The sequence below is a fragment of the Mesoplodon bidens genome, assembly GCF_964165515.1.
Source record: "Mesoplodon bidens genome assembly, chromosome: 16".
NCBI lineage: Eukaryota > Metazoa > Chordata > Mammalia > Artiodactyla > Ziphiidae > Mesoplodon > Mesoplodon bidens.
The window spans coordinates 74806698-74824676 of NC_138173.1; the positions used below are offsets into that span (position 1 = coordinate 74806698).

The 17979-nt window shown below is 43.3% G+C and overlaps 1 protein-coding gene across 3 annotated transcripts in view; it reads right to left on the bottom strand.

The window, feature by feature from the left end:
- Positions 1–17979, bottom strand: part of TRAPPC9 (trafficking protein particle complex subunit 9) — a 503630-nt gene that overhangs the window by 176520 nt on the left and 309131 nt on the right. For all 3 annotated transcript variants that reach the window (XM_081258084.1, XM_081258086.1, XM_081258085.1), the window contains one exon: positions 9137–9279. In XM_081258084.1, the coding sequence (XP_081114210.1) occupies positions 9137–9279 (143 nt within the window). The remainder of the gene's footprint in view (positions 1–9136; positions 9280–17979) is intronic.

Genomic DNA, 17979 nt, shown 5'->3' on the forward strand with positions numbered 1-17979 from the left:
GGGTCAGATTGTGCTAAGAAGCCTTGTGTGCCAAGCTCTGGAACCGGAACATGACTTACAGACGACAGGGACTCGTGGAAGGACCCTAAAGGAGGGACAAACTCATGCTTGTGTTTTAGAACAAACACTTCAGCAGCTATTTGGGGAAAGAACTGGAAAGAGAAAACGAAAGCAAGAGACTTCGAAAGGCTATAGCAACTGTCCAAGAAAGGGAGGGAGAGGCTGGCCCAAGGGACAAAGGTGACACACCTGAGTCAATGCAGAGCTACTGAGGTGGAAAGGACAGATCAGGTGACCGACTGAAATGTGGGAACAGTTGCCTGTGGACGGCTGACACACAACCTGGCCTCTGACGGGTCTTGGGGGGCTGCACATAATGAAGGCAGGAAGGGTCTCTGTTTCTGATTTTTTAATGAGTAAGTTTTAAAATAATGTTTTAAAATGTTCCCTTTAGAGGAAAAAAGTTGGAATGGCTAGAATCCAAAAGACATACAGGATAACAAGCATCGGCAAAGATGTGCAGAATTGGAACCTTCAAGCACTGCCCGAAGGTTTGGGTGGGAAGGTAAGATGGGGCAGCCGAGCTGGAAAATGGTCCGGCAGCTCCTTAAATGGTTAAACAGTTACCACATGATCTGATAATTCCACTCCTAGGTATACCCAAGAGAAATGAAAACTGGTCCACACAAAAACTGGTATGTGAATGTTCATAACAGCATTATTCCCAACAGCCAAAAAGTGGAATCAACCCATCAACTAATGAATGGATAAACAAAATGTAGCCTATCCACACAGTGAAATATTATTCAGCATAAAAAGAAATGCCATACTGATACTTCCTTGTGGGTGAACACTGACAACATTATGCTAAGTGAAAGAAGCCAGTCACATTTTGTATGATTCCACTTACATGAAATATCTAGAACAGGCAAATCTAGAGACAGAAAGTAGATTTGTGGCCGTGTAGGGGAGGGGAAGGGGGGTACTGCTAATGGGTACAGGGCTTCTACCGGGAGAACGAAAAGTTCTAAAATTAGATGGTGGCGATGGTTGAACAACTCTGTGACTATACTAAAAACACTACATTATACAGCTTAAGTGGGTGAATTGTGTGGTATGCAAACGATGTTTCCATACAGCTTGCGTGTACATTCAGAGAGAGTGCCCGGGGGTGGTGGATGTGAGGTCAACACGCTCCTGGCTCAGCCACAGCACTGCGTCACCTCACCAGGGCCCAGCACTCAGCGCCACCGTGGTCTTGACGAACACATCATTTACTCTCTGTTATACTGTCTACTTTGCACTCATAATGGACCGCAGGTATGAGAAAAGAACCATGAAGATCACATGTTAAAAGGGGCACAAAAATGAACACTAAGACACTTGTGCCTCAAAATCCAAGGTTAAAAAGATAACATAAAATGACAACTATGTCATATTTGGCTTTTCATTTTCTGGGAATGAGGACAAGCCCAATTCAAAAAGGACGGAAACGTACTTAAAAATAACTTGAAATCATGGTTCACGTAGCATCGTTTGCAATTAACTCTATAATGATTAAAACTTTGAAAATGCCAAATGAAAAAATTCTAAATGGAAGGTCACATAAAACTCTGGCCAATTGTTGATGATAGACAATCTACCTTTTAACATACGCTGTCAATCCCTAAATCAAGTATGACGTGGGCCTTTTTAATTGGTGTTTATAAATCATACTTGTTAACATAATTAGTGTATATTACTTGTTAAGTAGAACAATCTTTAAATCTGTCTTTAAATAATGAATATTGATAGCATTCTTAAATGAACATAACACATAACATTCAATAATGTAATAGTTCAAAATAAAATACAGATCACTTAAAATTATTGATTGTAATACTTTAATAATATGTATGGTTGAGACATAACATAGGTCCCTTCAAGGTACAGCTGTGTGAGTGGAGACAGAAAAATGGGAGGTAATTCACCGCCTGGGCGGCTCCTAACTGGTGACACTGGGGACCAGAGGGTGCTAACTGCTGGGTCAACCTAAATGACATGTCCAGCTGCTCCTGCCATGGGAGGTGGGGTGCCAGCTCCTGCCTGTGCAGATCTACACTATGTTAACACTTGGAAAGACGATGAAAAGCGTGCTCATCATTTCAGGAAACACAAGCCAGCAGGAGCAGGAAGGGCTGAAGCAAATGCGTTGTCATTAAGCTCCTCCCACCAGAGATTCGATGAATGGGTTAGAGAGAGATGGGAGCCCTGGGGCAGACCCAGTCCGCTCCCATCACAGAAGCAGGTCTCGGTGCAGGTGTCTGCATCCCCCCCTCTGTCCTCCCCAGGGTGCCCCTCACAGCCCAGCCTCAGTGAGGGCTCTGGAGAGGGTGAAGCTGCCGGGCACGGGCAGGCGAGGGCTTCCCTCTGAGTAACACAGCCCTGGTCTTCGTACCAGCCACCCAGACGTGAGTCCCCAGCTGGGCTGTCCCTGTGCCACTTCCACATGGAAGAGGGGGAGACCCTGATCTTGCCCTTGACAACCGCCGTTTCTCAGTTTTCTACCTGTGTCAGGCACTGTATTAGACGCTCTGTGTATTGATGCATCCTTTAAACCTTACCACAGCCCTGCAAGACCAGTGTTCTCTCCATTTCAAGATGAAGAAAAATGGTGCTTAAAGAAACAGGAATGACTTGCTCAAGACCACAGGGCAAATAAGTGGGAGGATCAAAATTTGAAATTGGATACAGGTACAATGGGTTCTGAATCCTGTGCTTGTTAAAATTCTAAACTGTTGTTAAATTTAAAACCAACTTAAATCAACACAGCAACCTGAAAAGGATCAACCATGATGAAATCCGACATTGAAACTGCCTTTATTACATGTCTGTGAGCAGAGGCTCCCTGTGGCGTGGAGCGGTCCCACTCCACGGGGGGAAACGGAATTTTTCTTCTAAATGTCCAGGGAGAAGCGCCATGGTGTGTCAGGTTGTATGATTTTTATTCGGAATGTAACAACTCCCACACCTTACATCCTGCTCAGGGGAGTGTATTTTCCACAGAGGTCAGAGTAGCAATGTATAAGATTGGACCACTTACCTTAGCAGCCTAGAAAGAAGCTGATCCTGAGGTGAGGGAGGCCAGGCACTCAGACAGGGCGGCATGGCCCAATCCATTTCAATCTGTTCCCTAACAACATTACCAGGCAGCTTGGTGTAAAAAGTGAATCTTAATGGTAATTGATCTACTAAATAAAAGTCAGCTGAACCTAGGTACACCCCTGAAGGAAGGAGAATGGTAAAAATAAAAGCAATGAGAATTCCACCTCCCATCTATATTGTGCTTTGGCTCTGAGAAAACACTGGGCCCTCTATTGTTTAATTTGATTCTCTTACGCCCCATGAGGTGAGCAGAGCCGGTGATCACTCCAGTGAGGGACAGGAGGGCTGAAGCTGCGAGGGATAAAGAGATGCTTGCAAAGACACAGGGGGCCAAGGGAAACCCAGGTCTCTGGAATCCCAGTTCAGAGTATGTGTGGCAGGAAGCATGGGTTTTGGTGCCAAGAAGGCCAGAATTCAAATTGAATCTCTTTTTCTCATTCATGTGCAACCAGGGTGAGTTATTTAACATCTCCATACAGCAATGCTGACTTCAAAGGGTTCTCTGGAGTTTAAATTCCACCCAGTTTTGGTCTCTTGGGTATTTATTTTTAGGACTTCATGGTATATGTTGGATACAGACCTTTGTTGCATAAGTGTATTGTAAACATTTTCTCCCAATATGGAGCTTGCTTTTTGATGAGCTGAAGTTTTTAATTTTGATAAAAACCATCTTACCAACTTTTTATTTTACGGTTAGTAGTTTCTCACTCCATCTGAGAAATCTTTGCTTCATGGAAAAATTTTAATTAAGAATTAAAACTAATTAACTAATTAAAACTAAAAATTAAACTCTTTAACTGATATGACTACCTCAGGGATTCTATTTTCTCTTGTACCAACTTTAGTAATTCATGTCTTTCAAAATTTTTTTTCCATTTCATTTAAGTTGTCAAATTTATTGGAATATGATTTCTCACAGTACACTCTTTTTTTTTTTTTTGCGGTACGCAGGGCTCTCACTGTTGTGGCCTCTCCCGTTGCGGAGCACAGGCTCTAGACGCGCAGGCTCAGCGGCCATGGCTCACGGACCCAACCGCCCCGCGGCATGTGGGACCCTCCCAGACGGGAGCACAAACCCGTGTCCCCTGCATCGGCAGGCGGGCTCTCAACCACTGTGCCACCAGGGAAGCCCAGAACACTCTTATTGTTCTTTTAATATCTGCAGAATTTAGCCATGCCCCCCTCTTTCATTCTCATTATTAGTAATTTGTGTGTTCACTCTCTTTTTTAAAATTCTGACCATCCTGGCTATAGTTTACTAATTTCATTAATCTTTTCAAAGAATCGATTTTGGGTTCCATTTAGTTTACATATTATTTTTTCATTTTCTATTTCATTCCTATCCCCTATTATTATTTTCTTTTACTTCACTCTTTATTATTTATTTTCACTCTTCACTCTTTATTATTTATTTTCTTTTACTTCAGTTTATTCTGGGTACGTTTTGCTCTTCTTTATCTTACATAGACACTTATACCACTGATTTTAAGCCATTCAACCTCTAGCATAAGCATTTAGTGTTCTATAATATCAGTTAGCTGGAGTTATTTACTAGACCTGTGCAAGCTTTCTATATTTTTCTGTTTCTTTCTATATTTTCCTTGTTCTGTCAAAAACTGAAAAACGAGAGTTGAAATATCCAACTATAATGATCTATTTTCCATCTCTCCCTTCAGATGTCTGTTTTATTTTGAAGTTATGTTTCTAAGTGCATTTGCATTTAGGATTATCAGGTACTCTTGATGACGTGACCCTTCCATCATTACAAATTATCTGCTTACTCTCTCTCTTTTTCTCCTGAAAGTCTGCTTATGTGATAATATATCCATGCCATCTTTCTTATGATTACTGTTAACATGGCATGCCTTCCCCCCCCATCTTTTTGCTTTTAAACTGTGCATATTTAATGTGAGTTTCTTATAGAAAACATAGAGAGTTGGCTCTTGTATTTTTATACAGTATGACAATTTCCACATTTTTTCCCACCACATATATATCCAGTTCTTCCAGCATCATTTGTTGGAAATATTTTCATTCCACATAAAATTGTTTTCATACCTTGCTGGTCATATGATCAATTGATCATACATGAGTGAGTCTATTTCTGGACCATCTATTATGGTCCGTTGATTTCTCTATCTTTACAACAATAGCATTCTCTCTTGATTACTGTAACTTTATGTTAATTCTTAAAGTCGTATAGCCTAAGTCCTCCAACTTTGTTTTTTTGTCAAGTCATTTGCCTATTCCATTGGCAATAATCTATTCCCTTGTGAAATAATTTTAAAAACAGTTTGTCAACTCCCACCCCCCCCAAAAAAAAGTCCTGTTGGAATTTTAATTGGGATTGTATTGAATTTATAATCAAATTTGGAGAAACTGGTATCCTAGCAGTAACTGACTCTTCCAGTCAATAAACATGGTATCTCTCCCCAACTATTTAAGTCTTTCATCCATACATCACATCATGCACAAAACTTCATTTGAGACAGATTCTGGGAAAAACTTTAACTATAAACCTCCTCAAAGAAAAAGTGCCAGAGTATCTCTGTAACTTGGGGGGCAAAGATTTTAAATGTAAGATTTAGTTCAGTTGCATTTAATGTAATTCTTGGTACAGTGGGTTTAAATCTACCACACTGCTATTTGTTTCTATTTAACTATATGTTCCTGGTTCTTTTCTCCTCCTTTCTTGCCACCTCTTTCCCCCTTTGGGGGGTTATTTTTTAGTGTTCTGTTTTATCTCTCCTGGTATACTACCCATACCTTAAGTCATTGCTCAAGGCTTTACAACATACATCTCTAACATCACATTCTAACTTCAAATAATATAACATTTTGCATATAAAAATGTTCACTTCTCCCTCTTTTTCCATTTGTGTGATTTTTTTTTACATATTCTACTTCTTTATATGACATGCACTAAAAAATTAAATGCTATTATTTCTTTCTTAGACAGTCAGTAGCCTTTTAAAGAAATCAAAAAGCGAGGATAAAAAATCTCACACCTAGGGCTTCCCTGGTGGCGCAGTGGTTGAGAGTCCGCCTGCTGATGCAGGGGACACGGGTTCGTGCCCCGGTCTGGGAAGATCCCACATGCCGCGGAGAGGCTGGGCCTGTGAGCCATGGCCGCTGAGCCTGCGCGTCCGGAGCCTGTGCCCCGCAACGGGAGAGGCCACAACAGTGAGAGGCCCGCGTACCGCAAAAAAAAAAAAAAAAATCTCACACCTAAACTATTCACTTTATTTCCGGGATTCATCATTCCCTAATGTAGATCCGAGTTTCCATCTGGTATTATCTCTGCCTGATGAGTTTTTACCAGGCTGATAAAACACAAGGACTGTGTTCTCTGTCCATCTCTGATCCCAGTGGGTGCTTCACATAGCACCCAAAACATTGGAGGTGTTGGCTTAAAGGTTTACAGTCTGCTAAGTGCTTTATTAGACATACAAAGAATGTACAGGGGAACCCACAGAAGGACCCCCCCCCATGCCTAGTCATGGTCAGGAAAATTTTATAAAAACGTAACATATATCAATGGCAAACAGACATTTCCCAAAAGGTTAAGTGAAGGAATGACAGTTTAAGAAAAAGAACAGTTTTAGAAAAGGAGGTATGCAAAGGCACACTGGAGTAAGCTGTCCTGACACGTCCTGGCGATGGTGAGAAGCAGAGTCTTTCACATGAAGTGTGGAGGGACGGGGGACAAACAGCTGAAGAGAAACGCCTAGATCAAAATTTTAAGTACCCTGAATATCAGAGTGGGGACTTTGAACTTTATCCCATAGGCACCGGGAAAGTCTTTAAGCCAGATGGTGACGTGGGAACATTCATGCGTGTTTACAGGACGATGCCGGAGCAGGGTTAGAGGCGGGGGACTGAGTAGCAACTATTTCTAGAGTCCCCAGGGAAGATGGCAAAGATGTGCAGCGGAATGCAGGGACATCAGCTGAACCCACAGGATTTGGGGCTCAGTTAGACTTAGCAGGAAAGGAAAGGGAGGATTAGAGGAAATCAAATCTCAATCCCAAGAGCAGGGAAAAGAAACACGTAGGCCAAAAGAAAGAGAGTGAGGTCAACAGGCGGGTAACCAGGCACCAAACAGCACGTCAGCTAACCACCAACTCTTCTGAGTGTACATTTGCACCAAACCACAAGGCAACATTTTTCTCATCTTAAATTGTCATTAGGAACTGCAGGGGCCATGACATGGAAGCCAGATATCAATAAGGTGAAAATAATCCAAGACCTATTTATATGAGCAGTGGCAGCGGGAGATGAGGGGATGAGAAAGAACACACACCAGGAGTGGACCAAAGCACAGGAAGGGCCTGAAAAACTCTAACAGCACCTGGCAGGCATCCTTGCCAAAGCTCCCCGCTGGCAAGTGCTTTGACGCTTTATACAAATTCAAAACAGAGGCAAGCGTTGGCAAGAAAGACCATTACTCTGCGGGTTGAAAAAGTGATAGATGATGAAATGTGATCAAAATGTGCTTGGGTTGAAAAGCCCAAGCAAAGACATTAATTCTTGCTGAAGCCATTCTCCAATGGCTAGGGAGAACAGCAGTCTTTCCTATGAACTGAAACTACCCTTACTTTTGGGGGCTGTATCACTCTAAAGAGAGTTTTATATTGACATTAACGTCCCTCTATTATACTCTGTGGACTATAGAGCCCACTGGTGGAGGGGAGAGGGATGCTGCATGTGATGTTCTCTCCCCCACAGTCAAGGATAGACAGGTAAGTATAGCCTTAACTCCATTAAAAATAAGTAATACTGGGACTTCCCTGGTGGCACAGTGGTTAAGAATCTGCCTGCCAGTGTAGGCGTCACGGGTTGGAGCCCTGGTCCGGGAAGATCCCACATGCCGCAGAGCAACTAAGCCCGTGTGCCACAACTACTGAGGCTGCGCTCTAGAGCTTGCGAGCCACAACTACTGAGCCCACATGCCACAACTACTGAAGCCCACGCACCTAGAGCCAGTGCTCCGCAACAAGAGAAGACACTGCGATGAGAAGCCCACGCACGGCAACGAAGAGTAGCCCCTGCTCTCCAAAACTTGAGAAAGCCCGCGCACAGCAACGAAGACCCAATGCCGCCAAAAAAAAGATAAAAAAAGTAATATGAGCCCACTCTATCCTACCCCGAGATGTAATGTGCCCTGGACATGAGAATGTGGACATGCCCAGGGGTGATCAGGACCTGCCTTCCAAAGGCTGCTCACCACCTGGGCAGGAATCTGACCCCAGAGGGTCTCCATTTGGCTGGAGCCCCACCCAGTGCTTCGGACCCCACTGCTCCCAGCTCATCACAGGTCAACTTTGGGGGTGAGGGACTGTCATTCTCCCACCTAAGGGAGGAATAACCTCTAGTATCTCTGACCACTTCCGGGTTTGAAGTAGACAAACTGGTTTCTTTCTCCCTAAAGGAAGACTAGGCCTGGAGAAGTAATCAAGAGAGAAAGCCTCTTGCAAGTAGGGTGCTCTGGGCAGAAATGACCCCACGCTCCAGATGGCTGGGAGCTCTGCAAAGATGGGGCTGAGACGCTGGGCAGCCCAGTCCTGCCTGCACAGTCTTCCTGGGGTGCCCAAAGTGACACAGACAGATAATGCTGGACGCCTCCAGAAGTCTCCAAGACAGGGAGCCATCTGCTGAGCCCCTACTAACAGGAGAGCTGAACCAGACTGGAGTGAGTTCCAGGCTTGGGACAACGGGCGGGAACCATGTCCTGCACGATGACAACCACAAGCAAGCATACTGCACCGCCCACAATATTACTACAGCATGGTAAAAGGTGTGAAGTCCAGTCACCCCCATCTAACTGAAGCGGCATTGCTTTACACTGCCTGTTTTTCTGATGAAGACCCGGGGAGGCTAAATAAGTCAGCACAGTGAACAGTGGGACCAAAACGAACACCAAGGTCAGAATTCCAAACGCAGCGCCCTCAGACTCTAGAACAAGGCAGTCAAAGAGCAGAGGGTCATTTACCTGGTTGCCGGCAGCGTACTGACTCGTGTGAAGAACACAGATGGCTCAACCTCTACGTGCAGCCCCAGCGAGAGGTTCCTGTAATATCCTTCAATGTGGCCCGGGCCTCCAGAGTATTTGAAATTCAGGATAGCTTCCAGGGTCTAAAAAGATGTAAAAAATGGTAAGTTAGTGCTCCCTCAGTTGACCGCCATTCCCCCAGGCAGCAGACTTCACTCAGATAAGGCTGAAGATTAGCCCAACTGGTTAAGTTATTACCACGGGCAACTCTCACCCGGGGTTGTCACCTGGCACCTAACATCTGGTACCATCTTTCCCCCGATGATGCCCTGTATCTGACACCTACAATTCTCAGCCTGGAAACACGAATGGAAAGGAGCTCCAGAATTACTCTGTGATGGGATACAGCATTTGAGGGAGAAAAACACATTTCAATCAGCATCACTTAAACACACAGATCAGGTTGAGGGGGAGGAGGGGCTTCCGTCAAGGAGCTGGAACGTGGCTCCCAGGCTCACAGTGAGCAAGGCCGGCAAGCTACAAACTCATGACACTTCCTTGAACCCACAGAGATAAGGTCACGGGGCAACCACATAGCCAGAAGGCCAAGGAGGAACAAGGTCCTTCCAGGAGGGACAGGGTGGGGACACATCTCACCAGGGGCAGAGGCAGCCACCATAAAAGCTGGCAGGAAGGAATCAGCTCAGACGTTAATGAATTGCTAAAGGCTGAGGAGGGGCTCTACTGAGAGTGAGGACTCTCCAGACCCAAGGACAGTTCCCGCCCGCTCCAGGTCTTCTCCAAGGACCTCCCTGGGGGCTTACACAAAGGACTGGCAGGGGCAGGAGTGCAGGGGAGCCTCCCTGGTGGTACAGGCCTGGCAGAGGAGGTCAGGAGCCACCACAAGAAGAAGAAGAAACCGAACCCCCAGCTCCAATCCCCTACCCCCACCCCAACCCCATCCAGACCCTTCTCTCCACTAAAGCAAAATCTTAAGTTTCCGGAGGAGGGGGAGCCAATGCCAAGGGCACGAAGACAGGGGTATATATCCGTTCTAGTGAGGGGAGGGCAGACGCTGCTGGGAGGGCCAGGAGCCGGTCCCAAGCCAGGATCCTATAGCAATGCCACTAGAGACAGAGGCAGGAAACCCATTCATACACACTGCCCACCACTATACCAGGCAGAGGATGGCTGCTACTGGGGGAAGGGCGGGAGCGCCGAGAGCCCACACGCAGGACCCAGGGGCACGGCCCCGACCTAGGGCTGAGGCAGCACGAGGACAGCAAGAGGGCCCCATCCGCTCCTGGCACAGACCCAGCAGGCACCCGGTAAGACGCCTCTGGAGGTGGCATGAAGGTGTGGAGAGGCCCCGGCCACGTGCTGGTGGGCAGGGAGGGCTCAGGGCTGAGGATGGAGGACGAGTACGGGAAAAACCCCGGGTACCTACCTCAGCAGCCCCGACTTTCTTCCCCTTCCCCCAGCACGATTTGGAGCCTGTGCTGCACCAAGAGTAACCATAGCAACAGGAAATCTCAAACCCAGCTCAACTCCTCACTAAAATGACTCAGCCTTCCCGGGTAAGGTCCTAAAACAGGCGTCAGCACACTACGGCCCAAGGGCCAGATCTGGCCCGCAGCCTGGTTCTGTATGCCCTGGAGCTGAGAACAGTTTTCACATTTTTAAAAGGTTGTAAAACAAAACAAACGACAAAACCAAAGAAGAATATGCAACAGAGACCATAGGCAGCCAGCAAAGCTAAAATATTTACTATACGGTCCTTTACATAAAAAGTTTACCCATAAAACTCCAAGAAGAAAACATAGGAGGAAATCTTCATGACCTTGGATTAGGAATGGTTTCGTAGATATGACACCAAAAGCACAAGCAACAAGAGACAAAAGGCTGGTGTCATGGAAACTCAAGGAGGGCAGAGCTCTGGGAAGAGGGGCCAGAGTGCCCGCTGCTGCAGCCAATCCATGTAAAAAGGGTCTGAGAAAGCGTCCACCACACTAATGGTGATGAACTGGTCACTAATGACCTTAGTGGGAGCCTTTTCCAGAAAGGGAAGAGTGAGGGTGAGCTCAGAGCATTGTCTGGGGCAGACAGTGCCGGACAGGAGCCTCAAAACCACGTGTTCAAGGTGGGGACTCAAGCACATTCCCACCTGCAAGAGCCAAGAGAAGCCACACTTCCCAATGGCAGAGCAGGTGCCTGCCCACCTGCCCTCCTGCTCTCTTCCCTATGCTTCAAGAGTCACATTTCAATAAGCCTTCCAGGCAAGACACGGCATTTAGCCCTCAGTCATTGCTTTCACTGACCGGTGTCCCCTCTCCAAAAGAGAGGCAGCCACAGCTACACAATTATTTAGAACTAAAGAAAACCACCTGTGTATGCATGCTGCCAGAGGCCATCCTAGGTGGAGAATGGTTTTCCTCTGGGAAGGCCAGAGGATAGAAATTCCAGAGACAGGCAAGGCAGCCTGGTACAGTGGACGGAGAGCAGGTATGGAGGCCAGATGAACTCAGCCTGACACTCTGTGAGACCTTGGGCATAGTATCTCACCATTCTCAGCCTCGGTTCCTCAAGTGTTAAGTGGGAACAATAATTAACACCTATCTCACTGGACTTGAGTGAAGATTCGGTGAGAAAACGAAGTAGCAGAACAAACATGCACTCACTACATAGGTTCCTTTCTCCTTCTGCAACCTCACCATCTGACACCTTAAGGCAACACGGCTTAAAAAGGAAGAAATGTGAAATGTATTTCAATGCCATTTATTTCATTTAAGATTTTTCGTATCGTGGTAAAATACTCATAACATAAAACTTATCATTTTAACCACTGTTAAGTGTATGGTTTTGTGGCATTAAGTACTTTCACATTGTTGTATAGCCATCACCACCATCCATCTGCAGAATTTTTCATCTTCGCAAACTGAAACGCTATACAAATTACACCAAAAAATCTACTCCCCTCTCCCCCAGCTCCTGGCACCCACCATCTACTTTCTGTCTCCATGGATTTGAGTACTCCAGATACCTCATGTAAGTGGAATCATTGCATTTTTGTCCTGTTGTGACTGGCTTATTTCCTCAGCATAGTGTTTCCAAGGTTCATCTGTGCTATAGCTTATATCAGAACTTAATTCTTTTTTAAGGCTGAATAATATTCCACTGAATGGATATACCACATGTTGTTTATCCATTCACCTGTCAACAAGCACTTACGTGGCTTCCACTTTTTGGCTATTGTGAATAATGCTGCTATGAACATGGGTGTACAAGTATCTCTTTGAGACCCTCTTTCAATTCCTTTGGGCATATCCCCAGAAGTGGAACTGCTAGGTCACATGATAATTCTATATCTAATCTCTTTAAGGAATCACTATACCATTTTCCACAATGGCTGCACCATTTCACATTCCTACCAGCAATGCCCAAGGATTCCAATCTCTCTACATCCTCAACAATACTTGGGTTTTTTTTCCTGTTTGCTTGGTCTGCTTTTTTAATCATCACCATCCTAATGGGGGTGAAGTGGTATCTCATTTTGGTTTTGATGTGCCTTCGCCTAATGACTAAGGATGTTGAGTACCTTCTTACATGCCTACTGGCCATTTGTACATCTTCTTTGGAGAAATGTCTATTCAAGTTCCTCAGTCCCATTTTAAAAGCTCGTTGTTCCAACTCACCTCCCACCACTCCTCAAGGTCTATACGTTTACAGGTTCCCTTGAACTTTGGTCCTACTAATTCTCTCAACCTGTATAAATGTTCCTTCTCCTTCAATGGCCTCTCAAAAGCCATGCCTTCTCCAGTAAGATGGCTACACTGCCTTCCTTTAAAAGGACTCCATGAAATACAGGATCATATTTTGGTTTCACCAAAATCCCAAATTCTTTTCCCATAGCATGAAGCACTGCACTGTCATCTCGAAAGGATGTGGCCAATTTTATGGCTTATACTGTTGAAATCCCTCGTTCGTGAGCAGAAGGTAAGACCCCCTCACACACACATCCAAATAACCCTTTCTGTAACGACTGTCTCAGTCCAGGGGACTCTCATCTGTTTGGTCTATTCTTTCATTCCTCTTTTCCATCACTTCCTGGGTACTTTCTGAGTGCCAGGATCTCTGCTTAGAACAATGAATACAGTATGGTCCCTGATCTCAGAAAGCTCACTAAACGCTGAGTCAATGAATGTCTGAATAAATTAACTGATAAATAAGCAAATAAAACCAATCCATCACCCAACACATACATGGCAGCTTCCACAAATTGCAAGCATGGTGGTCAAGGAAATAAACAGGCTCTCAATTATGGCCTTGAAAAGCCAAAATCTGTGAAGTAATAAAAACGTCACACTGTCTTTTTTGTTCTTTAAGGTAAACTTAAAAGTTGTCTCCAGGTAGTGATAGAGTAGAAATCACCTGGGAAATGAGCAAAAAATACACAGAGATAGATAACTGTCAAGTACCATATAACAAAGAAGAAATAGTCTGTGTTTCTATCTTCTTGGAATTGGCTGTTTATTTACTCTGTAGAGAAGCAAGGAAAAGATATAATTATGGGGAAAAATATGTAATTTATGAAAATCAAGCACAGAAAAGATTTTCTAAAATTGAGTATTACTGCCTTTCTTCCTTGATTAAAAAAAAAAAAAAACCCTCAGTCCCAAAAAATTAGAATATTTTAATAAAGCCATAAAGTGGGGTGATAAAAGACACAGGATGTCTAAGCTTTATTTCAATCAAAATATAAGGAGAAACAATGCAGTATTCTGCCATAAGACTTTCCCTTCTTAGAACATGTGATGGTCTTTACTTTGAGGGAAGACTATTATAAAAATCAGAAATGGGCAAAGAATTAGAGAAAAGTTACTTCCTAGGTATACTATCAATATAATTTATTATTTGAGCTAAAATGAAAGGTCTTTCAAGAGCTACCTTTTATTGGGCACCTACTAAGTGCCAAATGCAATGTTAAGTTGTCTTCACACATGGGCTCTAATGTTAAGAGCCCTACAAGGAAAGTCCAGTTTTCTCAAACAAGCAGTTAGGTGACTGGCCTATGCCACACACCCAGGGAGTAGCACATCCAGGGTTCAAATGCAGAGCTGCGTGGCTGCACAGCCCTCTCTCTTCCATGTATGCAAACTGCTCAGAACAGCATTCATTCATTCATTCATCCACCCACTCATTCACTCACTGACCCTGAATGAATGTCTACTAAGTGTAAGGGACTATGGCAGATGACGCAATGCCACCCCTGAGGGCTTGCTCAGGTCTAGTCAAAGACACAAGCCCCTAGATATCTAAGACAGTTGTGATATATTACATCACAGAGAAGCGTCCTAGTATATACAAGGATACAGGAGAAAAAAAGCCCGTGTGTGTCAGGTGTGGAGTTGGATAGGAAGAGCAAACAACCCAGCAAGGAAGGGAGGATTGGGCAATTATTAAATAGAAATTGGACAAATAATGGGAGAAAAAAATCAATTAAGCTAAAACCTATTTTGTGAAAATATCAATAAAAGTGACAATCCTCTAAGTTAGGCTTATCAAGGAAAAAAGAAGTGAGAAACTAATTACTAATATCAGGAATGAAAACGAGTATCTGTACAGATCGTGCACACATGAAAAAGACAGTAAAGAAAGAGTGGAAACAATTTAATGCCAATAGATTCAACAACTTAGGTAAAATGGGCACGTTACCAAACAGAACCAACAAGAAATAGAAAACCTGAAGAGCCTCCTGCTAAGCGAAGACATTAGATTCATAAACTAAAACACCCTTCTAAAAGAAACCCCAAGCTCAGATGGTCTCCCAGCTGAATTCTGTCAAAACTTAATGTTAGAGACAATACCAGTTTACAGAAACGCCTTCAGAAAAGAGAGGGAGAAAATATCCCCATTCTTTTTTTTTTTTTTTTTTTGCGGTATGTGGGCCTCTCATTGTTGTGGCCTCTCCCGTTGCGAAGCACAGGCTCCGGATGCGCAGGCTCAGCAGCCATGGCTCACGGGCCCAGCCGCTCCGCGGCATGTGGGATCTTCCCAGACCGGGGCACGAACCCGTGTCCCCTGCATAGGCAGGCGGACTCTCAACCACTGCGCCACCAGGGAAGCCTCCCCATTCTTTATATGAGGCCAGTGTTACCCAACTGCTAAAAGCAGAGAGTTCATAAAGAAAACTACAGGCCTATATCCCTCCTGAATTTAGATGTAAAAATCCTTAACAATTATTACTGAGTCAAATTCAGTAATATTTAAAATGAGTAATACATCATGACCAAGTAAGCTTAACAATGCAAGGTTTGGTTTAACATTAGAAATCAATCAATGTCATTCACCATATTAACAGACCATTAACAGATAAAAAAAGAAAAGAAAGAAAAGCCACAGGATCGTCTCAATAGCTTCAGAAAATGCAATTGACAACATTCAAAACCTATTTATGATTTCCTTTAAAATCTCAGCAAACTAGGAACGAAAAGGAACATCCTCAATCCACAAAGTGCACCCATGAAAAACTTGCAGTTAAAACCATACTTAATCATAAGCAATGTTTTGCCCCTAAAATCCAGAATAAGGCGAGGACCTAGCTGTCACTACTGCTATAAACACTGTACTTGAGATCCTAGGCAAGTCAATAAGGCAAGAAAAAGAAATTAAAGGCCTACATGTCAGAAAGGAAGAAGTAAAACTGTCTGTTCATATATGACATAGTCATGTGCCCCCCCAAAATCCTAACAAATCTACTAGAACTCTCAGAAATTGCTAGTGGTAATGTAAAATGTACAATCACTTTGGAAAACAACCAAGCAATTTCTCATAAATTTAAACACAGAATTAATATATTATTTAGCAATGAAACTTCTACCAAGAAAAATAAAAACATATATCCATACCAAGACATGTATATCAATGTCCCTGGAAACTTTATTCATAGTACAGGTTAATCTCAAACTGAAAATAACCTCAATGTCCAACAGGAGGTAGGTGACTAGACAAACAAATTTTATGGAATACTACTCAGCAACAAAATGAAGCAAACTACTGATAGACACAACATGCAGAAATCCCCAAAACATTATTCTGAGTGAAAGAGGCCAGATACAAAAGAATATATACCATATGCTTGCATGTACATGAGACGCTAGAAAGGGTTACTCTTTAGGACAAAAAGCAGATCAGTTGTTGCCCGGGTTGGGGGCAGAGAAGGCTGACTGCAAAGGGGTCAGGGAAACTTGTCAGGCGATAATGAGAATATTCTATATCTTGATGGCTGTACAGTTAATGTGGCTGCATTTTACAGAATGCAAATTATATTTAATAAAGTTATTTTAGAAATTGATCCTGATCCTTAATAGGCACAAAATCACTTGCAATCATTAAAACAGAAGACTCCAAAGTCATAGTGTGGGCCACACTGATGGAGGGCTGCCTGTGTCTGAGGACGAATGTGGAGCCTCAGGATCCCCAGGTTCTGCAGCAGGGTCATGCAAGTGAGGTTATGATTTACTGTAATTAAAACTTCACATGACCTTGGAAAAGTCATGTCCTTTCTCTAGTCCTCAATACACTCATCTGTAAAATCTGAGGTTTGTGCCAGATATTGCCTGAGGTTCTTACCAGTTCTCATATGAATTGTTTCTGTTCATTTTGTAATACTAATCTAACGTTCCCTGATTTCTAATCTAACTAAGGCTATTGCCAGAGAAAAACAATCACCCTGGACACTGTCATAACTAATTTATATGTCTAAGAAATAGACCTCTAATTTTTAAAGACCCCAAGTGGACCTGTCACCACAGATTTCCTTCTGCTCTATTTCTGTGATACGACACAAGATTAACAGCTGTGATGTTATTCACTTAATAAATCAAACGTTCAGGACCACAGGTCCCAGCTGGGGCTCATACCCCAAGAGGCCAGTCCTACAGTTTACTTAAGGTCAATGAAACATACAAATGAAAGCCTTACCACTACTTTCCAGTTAATTAGCACTTTTGGCCAAAGTCTTTCTTCAGTGTTAATTATGCCTTAAAGATGCCAAGTGACTACAAATTAAATGGTACATCCACAATAATGTAGGAATGGATCTGAGCGACACCAGCCATCAAAACAGCTCCTCTTCAAGAGGCCCAGAAGTCCCTTGGTGACTGAGAGGGGTCAGGACATGAGGTCCAGATGGAGGAAGATGTGTCTGGGGACTGTTAAAAGGCCAAGTCAAAAATCTGATTTCTGGTAACAAAAAAAGCAGCCGTTTCCTCTTTTTTGTTGTGAAGTACGTGTTCATATCATTTGACCATTCTTTTTTTTAAGTGACCTGTCAGGATTTTTTCTTCCAGATATCTAGGAGGTTTTATATATTAAGGAAATTACTCCTTGCCTGTGATATAAGCTGCAAATATTTTTTCCCATTTGGATAGTATCTTTGGGTTTATTTATGATGTTCTTTGCAGAAATGTTTAATTTTTTTGCAGTTAATGCAGCAGTCTTTTCTTTTATGTCCCTTGCACCTTTTTCATGGCTCCTGAATCATGGTTAGAAACACTCTCCACACTCCAAGGCTATAAAATATTATTCTCCCCTGTTTTCCTCTATGACTTTAAGGTTTATTTTTTAAACTTTTAACTTCAATATTATCTCAAAGTGACAGAAGATTTGAAAGGAAAGTACAAACACCACCCCGTTACCCAATTCAACAACTTTTCACATCTTCTCTCACCTTTAAATTCCCTCTCTTCAGACAGAGATAGAAGATAGATAAATAGATGCATAGATAGATAATGAAATAATGATGATAATGGTATCTTCAAGTTCTCTTCCTATTTTTCCATTAG